Genomic DNA, 20,258 nt, shown 5'->3' with positions numbered 1-20,258 from the left:
TTACTGAACCCAAAATTGTGGGCATAAGACACAGGCTTAGTCAATAAAGGTATTCCAACTGTCTCCTGTCCTGCCACAAGTAATTAACTGGTTTGGGGTTCAATACAAGAAATCAGTTGACAGTCATTTCAAATTTTTAAAATTATAAACTACAAAAAAACTGCCAGTGCTCATCTTTACCAGCAGATGGCAAGAGTCTGCCAGAAGGAAGTGAAGAGCACTGGGAAACAAGAGGCTTCCGAGCACCAAAGTTAGATTTACCCTGTAAGTCCCCAGCAAGATTGGCCAAAATGTTTCTTAACTGTGCTTCTGTCCTTCTCAAACAAGATTTCTAATACGTAATTTCACCATCATCATTTCTGAAAATGTCCTAAGAAAACTTTTTTTTTTTTTTTTTTTTTGAGATAGTCTCTATTACCCTGGCTGGCTTTAAACTCCTGGGCTCAAGTAACCCTCCTGCTGGGACCAGGCTCAATGTATTAAGACAGGAAAATTTAGAAACAACCTAATATCCAAATAAGGGTAAGGGATAAATTAATTAGGGTATAGTCACTTGAAGAGCCATTCAAAAGGTCACATAAAAACACATCAGTGTTTCATTCTTTAGTAAATACTGTGTGTCTACCATGAGTTAAGTACTGTAGGCAGCTAGCATTTTCCTATGATAAAAACAGCACTATAATACACAATTATATAGTATTTTTACAAGATTTAAATTAGAGCTGGGGATGTAGCTCAGTGGTATAGCACTTGCCAAGTATATGTGAGATCCCAAGGGTTTTTGTTTTTGTCTGTTTCTTTCTCTTTTGTTTTGTTTTTGTTACTAGGGTTTGAACCCAGGGGTGCTTTAACCACTGAGCCACAACTCCAGCCTTTTTTAATATTTTATTTAGAGACAGGATCTCACTGAGTTACTTAGGCTCTTACTAAGTTGCTGAGGCTGGCTTTGAATTCGTGATCCTGCCCAGCCTCCCAAACTGCTGGGATTACAGGACGGTGCCACTGCACCTAGCTCAAGGTCCCAGGTTTGACCTCAACCCCACAAACCTATGTTTAAAGTAAAAATTGGAAAGAAATGGGGGCTGGGGATGTGGCTCAAGCGGTAGCGCGCTTGCCTGGCATGTGTGCGGCCCGGGTTCGATCCTCAGCACCACATACCAACAAAGATGTTGTGTCCGCCGAGAACTAAAAAATAAATATCTCTCTCTCTCTCTCTCTCTCTCTCTCTCTCTCTCTCTCTCTCCTCTCTCACTCTCTCTTTAAAAAAAAAAAAAATTGGAAAGAAATGACCCAAAATTCTAATGATGATTACAATTTAACCTTTTCATTTTGTTTTAATAATAGAGAAAATTATTTCTAGAAAATAAATTATTATGAATGATCATAAGCCAGGGAATCATTTATAACTGCCTCATTAAGGTTGCTTGGGAGACTTATTTTCCTATACCCACACCCCTACATTTTTCCATACCTAAAACTCAAAGTATCTACCTTTTCTGTTTGGCGCTCCTATTAGAAACCATTGTTTTCTTTTATCCACTATCACAGGATCTTTTGCACTACATTGGCTGATTCAGAAGGCCAATCTGAATAACACTTCTGTCTCCAAAATGTTTTATATATATTATGTAAGCTATGTTTTTAGTTTTAGATCAATATATAATCCCAAATTGGGTAAAATTCATGTAGCTCAGATTTCATTTTTCCTCTGTGATGATGTAATGAGCAGGGTTGCCTAACTGGAAAATTTGAAGAGGAAAAACAATAGAAGGCCACAAAGAAATAATGACATCAATAACTTGTCCTTCTTCCACCTGAACCCAAAGTATGATATTATTTTGATTCAGGCATCTCTCTCAAGTAAAATGGCATTTCTAGAAGCATCCATTAACCTTGAAAAATTGGGAACAGTTTAAAATGATTATGTGGTGCATCTGAATGGCAGACTGATGCCATTAAATGTTACAAAAGATGAGGAAATGTTAAAGGGTCATTAAGAGTAAAAAGCTACACATTTTAAATAGTATAATATTAATCTCAGTATTAAATTTTATATAGATATTTGACTAAAAAGAAATCCACAACCAGGCATCATGGCACATGCCTGCAATCCCAGCTACACAGGAGGAGGATCTAAAGGTAAGGCCAGTGTGAGTATAAACTTAGTGACACCCATCTCAATTCAAAATTTTTTTAAAAAACGGGGCTGGAGGGGTATAGTTGAGTGACAGAGCACTTGCCTATCATGTACAAGGCACTGGGTTCAACCTCTAGTACCCAAAATAAAACATAAAAAAAACCCCACCAAAATGTTAACAGTATCTCTGTGGAGTGGTAATATTATATAATGATTGCTTTCATTACCCCCCCTTATTTTTCTATAATAAGCATGAATTATTTCTAATCATAAAAATACTATAATCCCAGCGGCTTGGGAGACTGAGACAGGAGGATCACAAGTTCAAAGCCAGCTTTAGCAACTTATCGAGGCCCTAAGCAAATACCCTGCCTCTAAAGAAAATACAAAACAGGGCTGGGGATGTGGCTCAGAGGTTGAGTGCCCCTGAGTTCACCCTGAGTTCAATCCAATATCCAAAACAAAACAAAACAAAACAAAGTTTAAAAGCCAATTTTAAGTGATCTGTGCACTATGATTGAAATTATGTAAAACTATGTTTCAGGGGCACAGATGTGGCTCAGTGGTAGAGCAATTGCCTAACACATTCAAGGTCCTGGGTTCAATCCCCTCCACTGCAAAAACAAGCAAGCAAACAAACAAACAAACAAAACACAAACAAAAAAACACAACACTGTCAGATCTTGGATCTGACAGAATAACAGCAGTGGAGTTCCAGACCTGAGTTTGATCCAAGGTGCACAAAAATAAATAAATAAATAAATAAATAAATAAATAAGACAGAAACTCATTGATAAAATAAGCCAAATAACATTCAGGCTATATTGTCATGCATTGTTTCTTTCAGTTTGCTTTCCTAAATCAAATAAAGGGAAGAGATAGGAAAACTGTTTCATTTGAATACAGACCAAAAGGGAATATATAGTAATAGTTACAGGAGGGTGCCAGACATTAATGGCTTATTACCAAAGACCTTAGCTTACACAGTGAGTTAAACAAGGGATATGGTCTACCCCTCAATCTAGATAGTTGCATATGCAAGTCTGTAGCTCAGGGGAGGGGTATGAACCAGACATTCAAGTGTAGGAATTAAGATGCTTGGACAGTTGTCCCTTAGAATATGGGTAAAACTGGCTTCAGGACCCTTCTCCCATATCAAATCTGCAGATGCTCAAATCCCTCAAACAAATTGCATACTGTTGTGTATATAACTTTGGCACAGCCTGCAGTATATTTTAAACCATCTCCATGTTGCTCATAATACCTAATACAATGTAAATGCTATGTCAATAATTGTCATACTGTGTTATTAAGGGAATAATGATAATAAAAATGTCTGTACATATTCAGTACAGATGAAAACTTTTTTTTTTTTTTTACATATTTGTTGGAAATTGAACCCAGGGGCATTTAACCACTGAGCCACACCCCTAGCACTTTTTATGTTGTTTTGAGACAGGGTCTCACTAAATTGCTGAGGCTGGCTTTGAACTCATGATCCTCCTGCCTCAGCTATCCAAGTTGCCAGGATTACAGGTATGCTGTGCCCAGCTGAAAACATTTTTATCAATATTTTTATTCATAGTTGGTTGAATCCATGGATGCAGAATCCATGAATACTGGGGAACAACTGTATACTAAAATATAGAAACAGGATTACCAGTTTAGTGATTGGTTGAGAAAGATACATAATTTAATGTATTCATTTATAACAGACAGGGCTGGGGATGTGGCTCAAGCGGTAGCGAGCTCGCCTGGCATGCGTGTGGCCCGGGTTCGATCCTCAGCACCACATACAAAGATGTTGTGTCTGCCGAAAACTAAAAAATAAATATTAAAAAAATTTATGACAACATGCTTTTTTTATGCCTGGAAGGTTCTAAAAGATACTATCAGTTGTCCCAAGTATCAAATACCTGAAAAATCAGATCAATGATTAGAAATTGCTTCAAAAGAATCAGAGAGATTGATCATGTTTAGGGTGGTATGGTCATAGACCTGGCTTCTTTTTTCCTTTACTTTTTTTTTTTTTTGGTGGTGCTGAGGTTCAAACCCAGGGCTTTGTGCATTCTAGACAAGCACACTACTGCTCAGCCAAATTCCCAGTTCTGTTTCGACTGAATCAGAACAAAAAGGAAACAAATGTTTTGAAAGACATCTCCATTCCGTCAAGGTTTAATGGACTATTACTTCCTCATTAAAAAATCCATCTTGGTGGTGAGTGGTGGACATCCCTGTAAACCCAGTGACTCAGGAAGTTGAGGTAGGGGAATTGTAAGTTTAAGGTCAGCCTTTTGCAATTTTGCAAGACCCAGTCTCAAAATAAAAAATAAAAAGGCTGGGGATATAGCTCTGTGTTAGAGCAACCTGGCTTCAATATCCAATATTTGGTGGGATGGGAGTATTGGAGAAGTAGGGGGGCGAAAAATCCACCTCTTTAGAGCCTATCATCATGCCAACTTCAGACTCTCAGCCTCTCTTATATTATGTTCTAAACTGTCAATTGACTTCCTGTTCATAAATCTGTCTCATTAGAATATGATGTAGTCAATTAATATTTAGTCTCGTAAACTACAATTCCTTTCCAATCCCCTTTCCTTCTTTCTTTATTTTTACACAGTGCTGGGGATTGAATCTAGGATCTCAAGATGGGCACAGTGGTACATGCCTAAAATCCCAGCAGCTTGGGAGGCTGAGACAGGAGGATCACAAGTTCAAAGCCAGCCTCGGCAAAAACGAGGTGCTAAGCAACTCAGTGAGATCTTGTCTTTAAATAAAATACAAAATAGGGCTGGGAATGTGGCTCAGTGGTTGAGTGCCCCTGAATTCAATCTCTGTACCCCCCCCCAAAAAAAAGAATCCAAGGTGTCATTGAAGTCATACTCCTAGCCCTCCAATTCCTTCTCCATGAAATACACGCACATTATCTCATCAGAGTGCTCCGTATCTTTAGTTACAGGTTTATAGGCAATTACCTGTTTTATTTTTATCTATGGCTAATCTCATACTCTGCATGAGGGATTCACCACAGATTCATTCTCAGAAGGCAGTTGTTACAAAAACACCATGGAGAGTTGAATTAAGTGTATAGATACAATAGAGGACACCAATATTTATGTGTATATTTAGGGCCCCTTCATTCGGTCCTAGGTGCCCTTCTAGGTAAACCATATCCATCCACTCTTTGAATCCTCATATCAACTCTCACTCATATTCATAGGAGAAAATAGTCTAGAGTTTTATAAATTTTGTTCGAAATTACAAAGCTGACAGTTGTCCCTTGGGTTTTGTTCCTCAGTAACTGTAAAGTATTGGTTCCAGGACACCCTCGGATACCAAATTCTTCAGTGTCTTAAAGGTATAGTAGCTGCAAAGAACTTACACATATTCTCCCATATATATATATATATTTTTGTGTGTGTGGGGGGTGCACATGTGTGCACATGTGTGCACCACAAACTCTGCCACTGAGCTGCACCATCAGCTCCCTCCCCATAGTTTAAAGCACCTCTAGATTATTTATAATACCTAATACAATGTAAATGCTATGTATATAGTTATTTTAGTCAGTGATGGACTGCATGTACAATAATGGTCCCATAAGATAAAGGAGGTCTGGGACTGTGGCTCAGTGGTAGTGCACTTGCATTGCATGTGTGAGGCACTGGGTTCTATTCTTAGCACCATGTATAAATAAATAAAGTAACGATCTATCAACAACTAAAGGAAAAAATATTTTTAAAAAAAGATTATAACGGAGCCAAAAATTCCTAATGCATAGTGATGTCATAGTAAAGTGCATTACTCACATGTTTTGGTGATGCTGGAGTAAACCTACTGTGCTGTTAGTCCTATAAAAGTACAGCACATGTAATTATTCACCGTACATAACACAGTGCTTGATAATGACACTGTACGACTGTTATGATGGATGTAGTCATCGTACTATACCTTTTATCATTATTTTAGAATGTACTCTTCCCACTTGTTTTATCATAAAGTTCTCTGCAAAACCAAATGCACTGTTTGGCTGACACCAGCCTCATCCCTCTGGTGTTTACTCTCTCAACTGTAGGATTTTATCTTATGCCTGATTTAACCTCATGTTTTGCTCTTCATGGTCCTAGGAACAAGGCTATGTCAAAATATATAGCCTAGGCATGTAGTAGGTTTACCATGTAGGTTCGCCTTTCAATTACAAAAAGAAAAAAATGAATTCACCTAAAAATAGTGGAAACATACCAATTCTATGTTAGTAGAATTGATTAATTAATGCTCCAGGATGAAACAGAAGCAAACAAAAATGCTTTGCTTACCATGTCGCATGACAGGGAAGCAGTTTGTGTCTAGATTTCTGCCCCATTCCTCTCCCTCCCCACATTTGTAGTGCTGGGAATTGAATCCAGAACCTTGGGCATGCTAGACAACTGGTACATACCTGGCCCATGCCTAGATTTTGGACATGAAGCCACAAATGTTCAAAGGGCACATCAAGTTCATCATCATGTTCAATAAACTCAACATGAACTTTACAAAATGAGTCCCATCTGAATGTCTGCTGGTAAAAGAAAGGAGAAAACCAATCCTGACAAGTTGGAAAGCACTAGTTGTTCAATCACCATATGAGAGAAACAGTAAGCCTTCTACAGTCCCCTTAAAAACCATTCTCCCTTATGTATAATTTTAATGCACCAATAAAAAAATTTATTGTGGAAAATATATATGTACCAACAAATTTAAAAAAAAACATTCTCCCAACTATGTTAGGCTTAACATATTAATTCCATTGGCAATAAAGAAAAATGATAAAACTTTCAAATAACTACAGTATAGCTGCAACCAAAAATGCCAAAATAAAAGGTCTCGGGGCTGCAACTGTAGCTCAGCGGTAGAGCGCTTGCCTAGCACTTGTGAGGCACTGGATTTAATCCTCAGCACCACATACAAACAAATAAATGAATGAATGAATGAATGAATGAATGAATGGTCCCTTTACCTTTGGGACTCTGAATTCCCTGACCAGATTTTTCAAGTAAATCATCTTTAATCAATGGTATATATCAATAATGTAAGTACCTAAATCAAAGTGATTTCTCATACCCTTTATCTGTTAGGATTACAGAGTCATTCAAACAGTTACTAACACACACTATATTATAGGCAGAAATAGATTCAAGGATGAATAAAACATGTTCCTGTCAGTCAAAGAACTCAGAGTCTGTAATATCCCATTTCACAGATGAGGAAACGGAGGCTCAAAGTCTAGCCAACTTGCCCAAATCAAGAAACCAGTAAAGGGCAAAGCTGGGACAATTCATTTTTTCATTCAATGAGAATTACTGAATACCACTATACTAGGCCCTGATTCATCTGAAAAGTCTAAGTATTCCATAACTTGGTGCAAACTCCCTCATTTTTATTATGCCACTGTAATTTATTTATATTTCTAGACTGAACAATCTGAGGGCAGCAGGAATTGTTGTGGTTTTAAATCTCTGGGTTACCACTGGAAAAGATAACTAGAAGATGGAATTCAATAATTATTTACTAGCTGGGTGCAATAGTGACACATGTCTGTAATCCCAGCTACTTGGGAAGCTAAAAAAAAAAACTTTAAAAAGCACTTTTTGCTAAATTGAATTCAATTAATTGTTAAACATAGAAATAGATTCATATTTAATCTATAAATTCATTTATATGTATACACACACACACACTCACACACACACACATTTTTCTTGGTACCAGGGAGATTGAACCTTGCTTAGGGCCTCACTAAGTTGCTCGGGCTGGCTTTGAATTTGTGATTTACTTGCCTCAGCCTCCTGAGCTGCTGGGATTACAGATGTGTGCCACCAATGCCTAGTTATTGCTAAATATATTTGAGTTTCCATCATAAACAAGGAACATTAAACGAGTAACACTAAATAATCTCTGCTCTCAAACTTATATAATTTAGTGCTGGTGAACAGAATACAGCAAAAAAAAAAAAACTTTAAAATTGTATAGGGCTGCATTATCTACTATGTTATTCACTACCTACATGGCTATTTCAAGTTTAGTTAAAAAAAAAATAAAATTTAAATCTCGGGGCTGGGGTTTTAGCTCAGTGGAAGAGCACTTGCCTAGCATGTGTGAGGCACTGGGTTCGATTCTCAGCGCCACATGTAAGTAAACAAAATAAAGCCCACCAACAACTAAAAAGTATTTTAAAAAAATTTAAATCTCAAGGCTACTGTATTGAACAGCACAAATGTGGTATAATATAAAAATATTGTCCTTGTTCCTGGCTAATAATCCCTAAAACCCTTGGGATTTCCTTTGTGACAGGAGTGTCTTTTGTTCATGAGAAGGCCCCCTCTGATCATACTTTGAGTTCATGCTAACAAGGTGACAGAGTGGGTGCCTTGATAACCTCAAGATGGAGCTGGTCTTCAGAAAGATCAAGTGATTAGAAGGTCACAATGTTCAGACCCACCCACTGACCGACCATTTCCAGGAAAAGGGGTTTGGGAGCTGGAGGGAGAGCTCTATAAAAACTCCCCCACAGAAGATTTGTAGAGTTCCTGGGTTGGTAAATCCATCCTAGTGCTGGGAGGGCTTCACCAGAGAGGACATAAAAGCTTCCCACCCTACTACATTCCTACGGGGCCCTGTGCATCTCTTCTATGACTTGGCTATTCCTGAGTTATGGTAAGTGAAGTGTTTACTATAGCCCATAAAAGTGCTTTCCTGAGTTCTGTGGGAACCTAATTTACAACTGGTTGGTGAGAAGTAGAGGGGCATCTAAAATGCAGGCAATCTTACAGAACTTAGCCCTTCTAACTTGTGGGATTAGATGCTAACTCAAGGTACGTAATGTCAGAATTGAATTGGTGGATACCTGCTTGGTGTCCAAACACATGGAGAATTAGTGTCCAGAAAACAAATCAGAACAGAGAGAGACATTAACAGCATCACAGAAAGTTCTATTGAACAATACTATGAGAAGGAAAAAGAAAATTGTTATATCTAAATCCTAGGAGGGGGTCTTCAATTCAGCAGTGGGTAAAGAATTCAAAGAATAAAAGTCTGGGAAACTAATTCAACTTAGAGTCTTCTTCCTGAACCAAAGACATTAAGATTTGATCAGACTACAATTATTCCATTGTTCAGTCCTAATGATTGTCTCCCTTACAGACACTAAGAGACTATAGAGAAATCAATAGCTTAAGTTATCCAAAAACCCCACAGAAAATGCCAGGATTAGAACTCAGTTTCCATGTAATTATTTGGTCCTCTGAGCTCCCTCTCCAAGGCTTGTTTCAGCACAGCTTCAGACTGACAGATTCAAGTGTAAGCTGTCAGCCATAATCAGAGGCATTACCTGACAGAGTACAGACACAAGTAAGTTGAAAACTGACTGTTGAAGGGTAGCCGCCTTTAATCCCCAGATAGTTCCCAAAGTGTCACATAAATGTCTAAGTAAAAATGGCACTTTCAGGTACTGGCAGTGATAGGCAAGTACACTAACAAGAAAATCTGCCTTCAGACAGGAAGAGGTGCAGGTCCTATAGAGGTGGGGATGAGTTCCACCTCATTAAATCCCAGCCAACATAAAATGAGAAACTTAATTACAGACTGCTGACTGCCAGCTTGAAAACCACTGGTAAGCCATTTCTAATGCAAAGATGCAATCTGCAGCACAGTGGTTTCCAAGGCTAGAGGCAGGCTTTATTATCCAAAGATCAGCTGTTGGGCTTTTTGAAAGAAAAAAAATATATATATATATTTTAAAAATATTTATTTTTTAGTTGTACACAATACCTTTATTTTGTTTATTTATTTTTATGTAGTGCTGAGGATCGAACCCAGGGCTTTGCACGTGCTGGGCGAGCGCTCTACCGCTGAGCCACAACCCCAGCCCCAAAAATATATTTTTTAAAATACTTATTTTTCAGTTGTAGTTGAACATAATACCTTTATTTTATTTATTTTTATGTGGTGCTGAGGATCGAACCCAGGGCCTTACAAATGCTGAGTACTCTACCCTCTGAGCCTCAACCCCAGCGCCCCCCCCCCCCACACCAAGAGTATTTTTTTTAAATGGCAAAAAGTGAAAGTCCTTGGGCTGGAGCTGTAGCTCAGTTGTAGAGTGCTTGCCTCGCATGTGTGAGGCACTGGGTTCGACCCTCAGCACCACATAAAACAAACAAATGAATAAAGATATTGCATCAATGTACAACTAAAAAAATGTATTTTTTGAAAAAGCAAAAGTCTCTCTCTTTCATGTAATCCCTTCTTTAGCAAATCCAACTCCCCAAAAGCGATTATTATTAAGAATTTATTAGCTGGGTATGGTGGTATACACCTATAATCCCAGCTACTCAGTAAGCTGAAACAGGGGGATCACAATCCAGGCAAGCCTGGAAAATTTAGCAAGAGAACCTGTTTCAAGGAAGAAAAAAAAGCTGGGTATATAGTGCAGTGGTAGTGCACTTGCTCATCATGTGTAAGGCCCTGTGTTCAATTCCCAGCACTGGGGGCGGCGGGGAGAAAAAAGAATTGTTGAATATTCTCCCATGCTTTCTTCTAAACATATGCAATAACTTTAAAAAATACATAGGCATGGATTGGGGTTGTGGCTCAGAGGTAGAGCACAAATTAGATGGTGGTGATTGTTGCAAAACCCTGTGAATATACCAAAAAACAATGAAATGTATTCTGTAGGTAAAATGTATAGTACGTGAATTAAACCTTAATAAGGCTATTTTTTAAAGGGACGTTACACAAATGGAATTATAAAAAGTCTAACCTTTTGGGATTAGCTTTTTTCACTGAGCTTAATTATCTGAAGATTGATCCACATTGCCGCATGTATTGATAGTTTTTTTCCTTTTTATTGTTGAGTAGTATTCCATTATGCAAATGGACCACTGTTTATGTAACTTTATCAATACTAAGAATGAATATCTTTTAATACATTGACCAAATGACTTAGATTTTCTCCTGTGAGTTGTCTTTTCATATTCTGGTTCCTTTTCCTACTATTCCCCCCATTTTTTATTAGCTCTTTATCACGTGTATTACAAATTCTTTTTCCCAACTTAACTTTGCTAATGATTTTTATCATTATCTTTTTACTTTTTTCTTTCTTTAATTTTATTTATTTATTTATAATATATTTTATTTTATTTTTATTTTTATGTGGTGCAGAGGATCGAACCCAGTGCCTCACGCATGCCAGGTGAGCACACTACCACTTGAGCCACATCCCAAGCCCTATTTTTTTTATTTTTATGTAGTGAAATATTCTTTCATATTTTTCTCTTATGACTATATCTTTCTGTTAAAATTTTTAACTTATTTTAGCATAAGTAGTTGGCAAGTTGAGTCTCTGGATTCACTAGCATGATGTGTGATAAAGCAGAAAGCCCATGAAGCTAGGAATCTGAAGGTTTAGATTCTAGTCTTAGTTGTGCCATTATCTATTTAATTCACTCTGGGCAGGTCACCCATCTTGGAATTCCTGTTTATACTTAACACAACTATTCTTACAAACAAGATTGTAGATATAAGAGGGAATCTCCAAAAATTATTCAACACATGTTTATGTATTATGAAGAAAATTTAAAGTATTGTATTTATAATTTTTTTTGGTACTGGGGATTGAACCACCAAAGTACATCCCTAGCCCTTTTTATTTTTTATTTTGAGACAGGGCCTTGCTAAATTGCTGAGGCTGGCTTCTAACTTAAGATCCTCCTGGCTTAGGCTCATGAGCTGCTGGGATTATAGGCGTGCACAACCATGCCTGGCTAATATATGTTTTGGAAGCTAGGCATGGTGGCATGTACCTGTTTCCCCACAGACTTAGGACACTGAAGTGCGAGGATCACTTGAGCTCAGGAATTTGAAACCAACCTGGGCAAGACAGCCAGGCTCCAACTCTTTTTTTTAATATTTTTTTAGTTATTGATGGACCTTTATCTTATTTATTCATATGTGGTTCTGAGAATCGAACCCAGTGCCTCACACATGCTAGGCAAGCACACTTCCACTGACTACAACCCCAGCCCCGGACTCCAACTCTTAAAAAATAAACACTGGCATTTGTGAGACCCTGGGTTCAATCCCCATAATCATGATCAATCAATAAATAAATAGATAGATAGATAAATAGATAAATAGATAAATAAATAAGTAGGTACTATTTCTATTTCATGTACCATACTAGAACATTCAAAATGTCAGCCTCAGAGAAGTAGTTTACCATCTCCAAATTTCTATGTCCAAAGAAGTCAAGTGACTTGCCTGGTGTCACAGGTGATGTCTAGGGAGGAGTTGATTCCAGAAATAAATCCAATCAGGTATATCCTAGCCTTTTTCCCAAGTCAGAGAACAACATTTTTCTGAGTCAAGACCTTCAATGAGCCCAGTGCAATGGCACATGCCTATAATCCCAGCAACTCAGGAAGCTGAGATAGGAAGATTGCAAGTTTGAAGCCAGGTACAGCAACTTAGGGAAGCCCTAATCAACATATCAAGACCCTGTCTCAAAGTAAAAAATAAGGACTGAGGATATATGGCTCAGTGTCTACATAAAGTGCCCCTGGGTTCAATTCCCAGTACCACACACATTTAAAAAAAGACCTGCTAAATGGGTTGTGGGTATGTAAATCAGTGGTAGAACATATGTTTAGCATGCATGAGGTTCTAGGTTTACACCTACACACACACACACACACACAGATGCTCACACGTGGACCTGCTAAAAATTAACTATTACCACTTGTCTGTATTCATATCTACACTAAAAACAAAATAAAATATAAATGCAAAAAAAAAAAAAAAACTCTGAAAAATGTAGAACCTACAATTTTGATGTTGGTGGGGGTTACAGCAAAGAAAGTGAAATGAGAGAGCTAAATTTCAAATTATAGACCGACCTTGCTTCCGACAACCTGGGATTTTGATAAAGGCTCCATAATCTGTCACCATGGCAACCTATAAAGAAAAAAATAATAAATCAATGTCACATAAATGAGAATCTTTCTTCCAGAGTCTCCTAGACTCCTTGATTTCTGCTTGGCACTGACTTGTCTCTGACTACTACGAAACTCCCTAATAATGTTTTGTCAAGCATTCTTTATTATGTTCTTTTTGAAACTTAGAATAACAGGTATATACATATTCATTAAAAACAATGGTGAGATTGGAAGGTCATCACACATGGTATGATGGTAATCAAGGGATGCCCAAATCCCACACTTGTTAAAATCACCAAAGGAGGCCAGGCACAGTGGCGCAAGCCTGTAATCCCAGCAAATTCCAGCGGCTCAGACGATCTCAAATTCAAAGTCAGCTTAAACAACTCAGTAAAACCCTGTCTCTAAATAAAATACAAAAAAAGGGCTGGAGCATCCCTGGGATGAATCCCCAGTATTTTAAATAAAAAAAAAAAGGGAGAAAAGAAATCATCAAAGGAGTTTTATGAATGAAAGGGATAGCAGGAATCAGGTAATAAAGTTACTTTATATTAGCCGGGCCTTAGGCCTCTAATCCCTATACAAACAACTATAGTAGTTTGACATAGAACGTGTAGATCCCTTTTTCTTAAACTTCAAACCAAGACAGTAGAATGAATTGAACATAAAGTTCCTGTGTTCATATATGAATACATGACCAATGGAACTCCACATCATGTACAACCACAAAAATAGGAACTTATACTCCATGTATATATGACAAACCAAAATATAGTCTACTGTCTTGTATAACTAATAAGAACAAATAAAAAATTTTAAAAAACACTGAGTCCTGGGTTTTAAGAAAATTAGAGAAAAAAATCAATACATAGACATCTGACAGACCATGAAAAGATATAACCAGAGAGAAAAAGATTTGTTCTCAAGACTTTTGTAGCACTGACCTAACATCGGGAAGTTAGTGGTTTGATGGACTTATATAATAAGTAACCAATAAATGTTAGTGAGAAAGGCCCAGAGTCCCTGCCAAATAAATTATTATCTCCACTCTTTCAATCTTCTAGTTTTTCCCTTCCCTACTCACCTGTGTGGATTGGGATTAATGTTGTCACTACATTTAGCATTTAGCATTAAATTCATTATTTGTAAAAATTCAGTATTTTATTCTTCTCAGTGTCTTTAGCTAGTTGTTTCATCTTAAGCAATCATTGTTTCACCATATCTAAAGCTAGGGAACTGAATAAGACAATTCCCGCTGGACTAATATATACTAACATATGCTAAATGTTCACTACATGCAAAACACTATTCAAAATCCTCATCACACCTTATAAAGTTGGTACTATTTTCATTTGACAGATGACAAAATGATGCAGAGAAAGGTTAGGTAATTTGCCCAAGATCCAAACCTGGCAAGTAGAGGAGCTGGGCTTAGAACCCAGAGTTTAACTACACTACAGCTGTTCATGGTTCCCTTTATTCTAATGACTACAAGTGGTGACATCTGATATCCTATCTGTTCCTGGCAACAATCCTAGGAAGTATATATGATAGGTTCCTATGCTGCAGATGAGGCAGAACAGTCTAGGTGTAGAAAGAACACTGCTTTGGAGTGAAAGATGCGGCTTCTAATCTCAGCTCTGCCATTTCCTACCTGTGGGATACTGAACACAACTTGCCTTTCAAGGTCTAAGTTCCCATCTGCTCTCACTTTGCTGCTACAGATAACAAATGACATACATAAAATGCCTGGCACTGGTATCTGGCACATAATGCACCCTCTAAGTATAGCTTTTTAATAATTTATAGTCCAAGAAACTGAAGCACAAAAAGATTAGTGACTAGTAGAAAGACATACAACTTAGATACAAGCTGGGGACAGAACCTCGGTCCCCTGACTCCTAGTTCAGTGCCTCCTGCTTCACCAAACATCATCATTCCACATTAGATGGAAATAGATAAAAAAAAAAAAAAACGAGGGGAAGGAAAGTTTTTAAGAGAGAGAGAGAGAGAGAGAGAGAGAGAATTTTTTAATATTTATTTTTTAGTTTTCGGTGGACACAACATCTTTGTTTGTATGTGGTGCTGAGGATCGAACCCGGGCCGCATGCTCGCTACCGCTTGAGTCACATCCCCCGCCCTTCCCCTCATTTTTTTTTTTTTTTTTAAAGAGAGAGTGGGAGAGGGACAGAGAGAGAGAGAGAATTTTAACATTTATTTATTTTTTCTTAGTTCTCGGTGGACACAACATCTTCGTTTGTATGTGGTGCTGAGGATCGAACCTGGGCCGCACACACGCTAGGCGAGCGAGATACCACTTGAGCCACATCCCCAGGGCTCCCCTCATTTTTTAATGGGTATATTGGAACAGAGCACCTGAATTAACTCTCCAAAAGACACAACATGAAGAATGGGTTTACAAACCAATAGTTCTAAGCTTCCATTTTACACTGATGAAGAATATCCTAAAGTAAGAACCAGGGGTGCTGGGGCTGGGGCTCAGTGGTAGAGCACTTGCCCAGCATGTGTGAGGCACTGGGTTCAATTCTCAGCACCACACACAAATAAATAAAATAAAGGTCCACTGACAACTACAAATATATTTTAAAAAAAATAAGAACCAAGTAGTCTCAAAGAAACAGTACAATCATGCAGATACTTAAAATCAAGGCAAGGTAGAGCCAGAAAAAGGTCTTTAAGGACTTTATAGAGATTGGCTGGTCCAAACCTGTCATTTTTCAAATGAGAGAGAGAGAACCAGAGACACTAAGTGCTTACGAAAGTTTACAAAGCAATTTGTTTTTATGAAAAGAGTCCCCTGGATAAAGAAAATAAAGCCTTTCAATTTTTAATTAAAATAAGAGAAGATCCCTTCTCTATGGATCAAACAAAGGTACATTGGCTTTTGCTCCAGGAGTCTAGAAAAAGGGCTTCTTGTCTCATGCTGTATAATAACAACATTATTAAAAAGTATAATTATCTACCAAACTTAACAGCAGCATCTGGAAGTCAGAGCCTAAATCGCCTTGCTGCCATAAATGAAAACAATCTCACTTTTCAATCCTGAAGCTCCAGTGTCACATTATGGTCTTTAGAGGTAATAACAGACCTTAATTTGGCCTCTCCCAAAAGAAAAGGTTAATGTGCTCCAGAATAAATGCACTCAACCATTCAGTTAGGAAAAGGTATTCTTGCCTGTTTCCTGCACCAGGTGTTTCCATCACTGTGTCTCCTAGGGTACATTCAAAGTTGAAATTAACAGGATGGCACCTGCTGTAGATGATCACACAGACTGCCTGGTGTCCCGAGAATAATTACTCAAATGGCTCAGAGGAAAAAAATTCAATAATTATCTCAAATGAATTCAAGTATTGGGTAAAATGAATTTCCTACCTTCAGATTAAAGTAGCAATGGCCTTGAAATTCATTCTCCCCACAATGTAAATGATGAGTTTGAAGCTCAGAGACTTAAGTTGCTTGTTCCAAGTCACAAAGTTAGAAAGTAGCATAACCAGGTATAAAACAGATTTTTTATTTTTATTTTTAGATCAAATGGTATTTCCCCTTTACCACACCAACATCCCCACAGCATTTTTTTTCCACTGTAGCAACGCTGAGCCAGATTTCAACTCACACTGCTGTGTTTATACCCACTACCACGCTTAGTAGACACTGGCACATGATGTCTTAAAGGATAAGAAAAGGATGAATGTTGGATTCGCGTCTATTCAATCACTGGGACCAGCATCCCTGCTGAGCCCACTAAGAGAACTGCTAGGATATGAGCTATACCACCAATTTCTTTGAGGACAACTGGTCTTACAAGGTTTGATACAATTTTATTCCAGTATTTATACACCATCTACTATAAGATACAATACCAGGCACTGTGAAATAAAGACAACTTACAAAAAGATACTGATTGCTGGGCATGGTGGCACACATCTGTAATCCCAGTGACCCAGGAAGCTAAAGCAGGAGAATCACAAGTTCAAGGCCAGCAACTTAGTGAAGCCCTAAATAACTTAGCAAGACATAGTTTCAAAGTAAAAATTAAAAAGGTTTGGGAATGTGGCACAGTGGTAAAGTACCCCTGGGTTCAGTCCCCCATACCACTCCCCCAAAAAGTTGCCCAGCCTATTAAAAAAAAAAAAAAAGAATATGAAGTATTTACCAAGATGTGTGAGAAAATCAGAGAATCCTGGCCTTTACCTTCTAGTGACTCACAATCTACTGGAGACACATATACAAGTAATAATATTGCAAGATTGTGATAAATGCTATAATAGAGTTGTACGAACAAATGACTGGAAAAAAAAAACGCATTTACCATCTACCTTCTTCCTATACCTAAATTCAGTCAAACAAATTTATTTAATTTTTGTCCTGGAGATTGAAGCTAAGAGCACTTTACCATTGAGCTACATCCCCAGCCTTTTTTCTTTTCTTGAAACAGGCTCTCGTTAAGTTGTACAACAACATTATTAAAGAGTATAATTATCTAACAAACTCAACAGCAGCATTTGGAAGTCAGACTCCAAATCACCTAACTCCTGGACTCAATATTGGATCCTCCTGCTCCAGACTACAAGATAGCTGAAATTACATGTGTATGCCACTATGTCCAGCAAAGGTATTCTAATAAAATTTTGTTTCTTCATATATTTACATACAATTGGACAACCTCTGTTGTAGTTTAGCAAAACACAGACCTGGAGGGCTGGGATTGTGGCTCAGCGGTAGAGTGCTCACCTAGCACCGGCGAGACCCGGGTTCAATCCTCAGCACCACATAAAAAAATAAAGGCATTGTGTTGTGTCCATGTACACCTAAAAAATAAACAAAACAAAACAAAAAACCATAGACCTGGAAAGATTTAGAATCCCACCTTTGGCATTTATTTATCATTGGGCCATTATTCTGACAAGTTTTCTTATCCATTAAAAGGAGTTAATTCTAGAAAGATTCAATAACACAGAATGTGTTGGAGTGCTAACATATATTAGACTTTCAAAAATTTTTTCCAATCTACTATTAGGTACTTATTTATTTTCCTTGTAAATATTAGGTACTCATTTGTTAATTAATTTATTTTGGTACCAGAGTTTGAACTCAGGGGTGTTTAACCACTGAAACACATCCCAGATCTTATTTGTATTTTATTTAGAGATAGGGTCTCACTGAGTTGCTTATGGCCTCGCTGAGGCTGGCTTTGAACTTGCAATCCTCCTGCCTCAGGCTCCCAAGCTGCTGTGATTACAGGCATGTGCCACTGCGCCTGGCCCAGCTTCATTTACTTTTGTTGGATGAATATTCTGGAAAAAAGTTCATTCCTTCCAATTTATCATGAAATTTTTCTCTTCCTAATTCCAAGTCATTTCTAAAGCATTCTTTTCCAAAATATGCTCCTGAAATACTAAATTAGAACTCAAAAAATGGTATTTCACTGAACATTCAACCCAATGGTAATATATACCTTCCTTGATGGTAATATATAAAATCTACTATTTCAAGCCCCATCTCATACAAGAAAAGGCTGCAGGCAGGATCTACTTTGGAAGAAATCTTAGTCTGTGAAGGGCAGAGAACACTACTCTTTCTTTTGTGTAGCATAAGTGAGGGCTTCAGGATCAGAAAAATCAATTTCACTTGCAGTGTTACCATTTCCTTTTTCTGAGTTCTGGTACTTCACTCACCTTTGGGGAAACCATGGGCCATAAAGATAAACGACAGAAACTCTGAATAGCAGAGTCATTTGCCACTTGTTAGAATGTTATTATCCTACACATTTACATTTGGGATCAATTTATCATCAACAGATATCCAGAAGAACTATTATCAATAACTGACAATCACAAAGTCTGTCCTTAAAGACCTCTTAACATTAGGAGGTGAAACTTTACCAACTGTAAAGTAAGAATGAATGCCAGAAGAATACACAGTTAAAATACTTCGGGCATTTTTAAGATATTGAAAAACATTTGGGGGCTTTATCTTCCCCTCAAGAAGAAGGAGACACCATTAATGAATTCCTATGTCTGTCTCTTTTATAGATAACATCTTATTTAACTATTACAGAAATCCTTTGGAAGTAGTTATCTCCAGTTAATAAATGAGAAAATTGACATTTACAGCCTTAAGTATCCCACATTAGTAAATAAATAAAAGAGCTGGCATTAGAATCCAGGTCTGTCTAGTTCCAAAGCCTTTGCTCTCTAAAGAAATCCAATGCCTCAAAAGTTAATCATTCACTCAGTGATCAAGCACCTACTATTTTCTTTTTTTTTTTTTTTAAAGAGAGAGTGAGAGAGGAGAGAGAGAGAGAGAATTTTTAATATTTTATTTTTTAGTTCTCGGCGGACACAACATCTTTGTTGGTATGTGGTGCTGAGGATCGAACCCAGGCCGCACGCATGCCGGACGAGCGCGCTACCGCCTGAGCCACATACCCAGCCCAAGCACCTACTATTTTCTACCCATCTACCTGAAACTGAGATATACAGCAAAGCAGAGCTCTGCCCTTGTAAAGCTTAAGTATCTTGTGGGAATGACATTACACAAGTATGCAAATAGCCAATTAAATTCCAAGTTTTCTGGGGAACCAACCTAGATACCCATCAATAGATGAAAGGATAAAGAACCTGTGTTATATATACACAATGGAATATTACTAAGCATTACAAGAAAATAAGATTATGGCATCTGCAGGTAAATGGATGGAGCTGGAGATTATTATGCTAAGTGAAGTAAGCCAATCCCCAAAAAACTAAAGGTCAAATGTTTTCTCTGATTAGTGGATACAGATCTATGATGGGGAGTCATGGCAAGAATGGAGGAACTTTGGATTGGGCAAGAGGGAGGATGGGGAGGGGTTATGGGGATAGGAAAGATGGTGGAATGAGATGGACATCATTACTCTAGGTACATGTGTGATTGCACAAATGGTGCATCTCTACATCATGTACAACCAGAGAACTGAAATGTTGTGCTCCATTTGTGTACGATCAATTGAAATGCATTCTACTGTCATGTACAACTAAGTAGAACAAATGAAAAAAAAAGTTCCAAGTTTTCAATTCTGTGAATATTTCAACAAAACTGAAACACATTCATTAAAATCAGCTGGAAATCACACTCTAGAACTTATATATCCT

General features: G+C 37.7%; 1 protein-coding gene across 1 annotated transcript in view; it reads right to left on the bottom strand.

The window, feature by feature from the left end:
* Zcchc17 (zinc finger CCHC-type containing 17) overlaps window positions 1-20,258 on the bottom strand; it is a 52,773-nt gene that overhangs the window by 19,992 nt on the left and 12,523 nt on the right. The window contains exon 3 of the mRNA XM_026391582.2: window positions 13,066-13,123. Coding sequence (XP_026247367.2) covers window positions 13,066-13,123 — 58 coding nt within the window. The remainder of the gene's footprint in view (window positions 1-13,065; window positions 13,124-20,258) is intronic.

The sequence above is a fragment of the Urocitellus parryii genome, chromosome 11 (assembly GCF_045843805.1).
Source record: "Urocitellus parryii isolate mUroPar1 chromosome 11, mUroPar1.hap1, whole genome shotgun sequence".
NCBI classification, from domain to species: Eukaryota; Metazoa; Chordata; class Mammalia; order Rodentia; family Sciuridae; genus Urocitellus; species Urocitellus parryii.
Note: the sequence above shows the minus strand (reverse complement) of the source record. Positions and strands in the feature narration are given on the sequence as shown.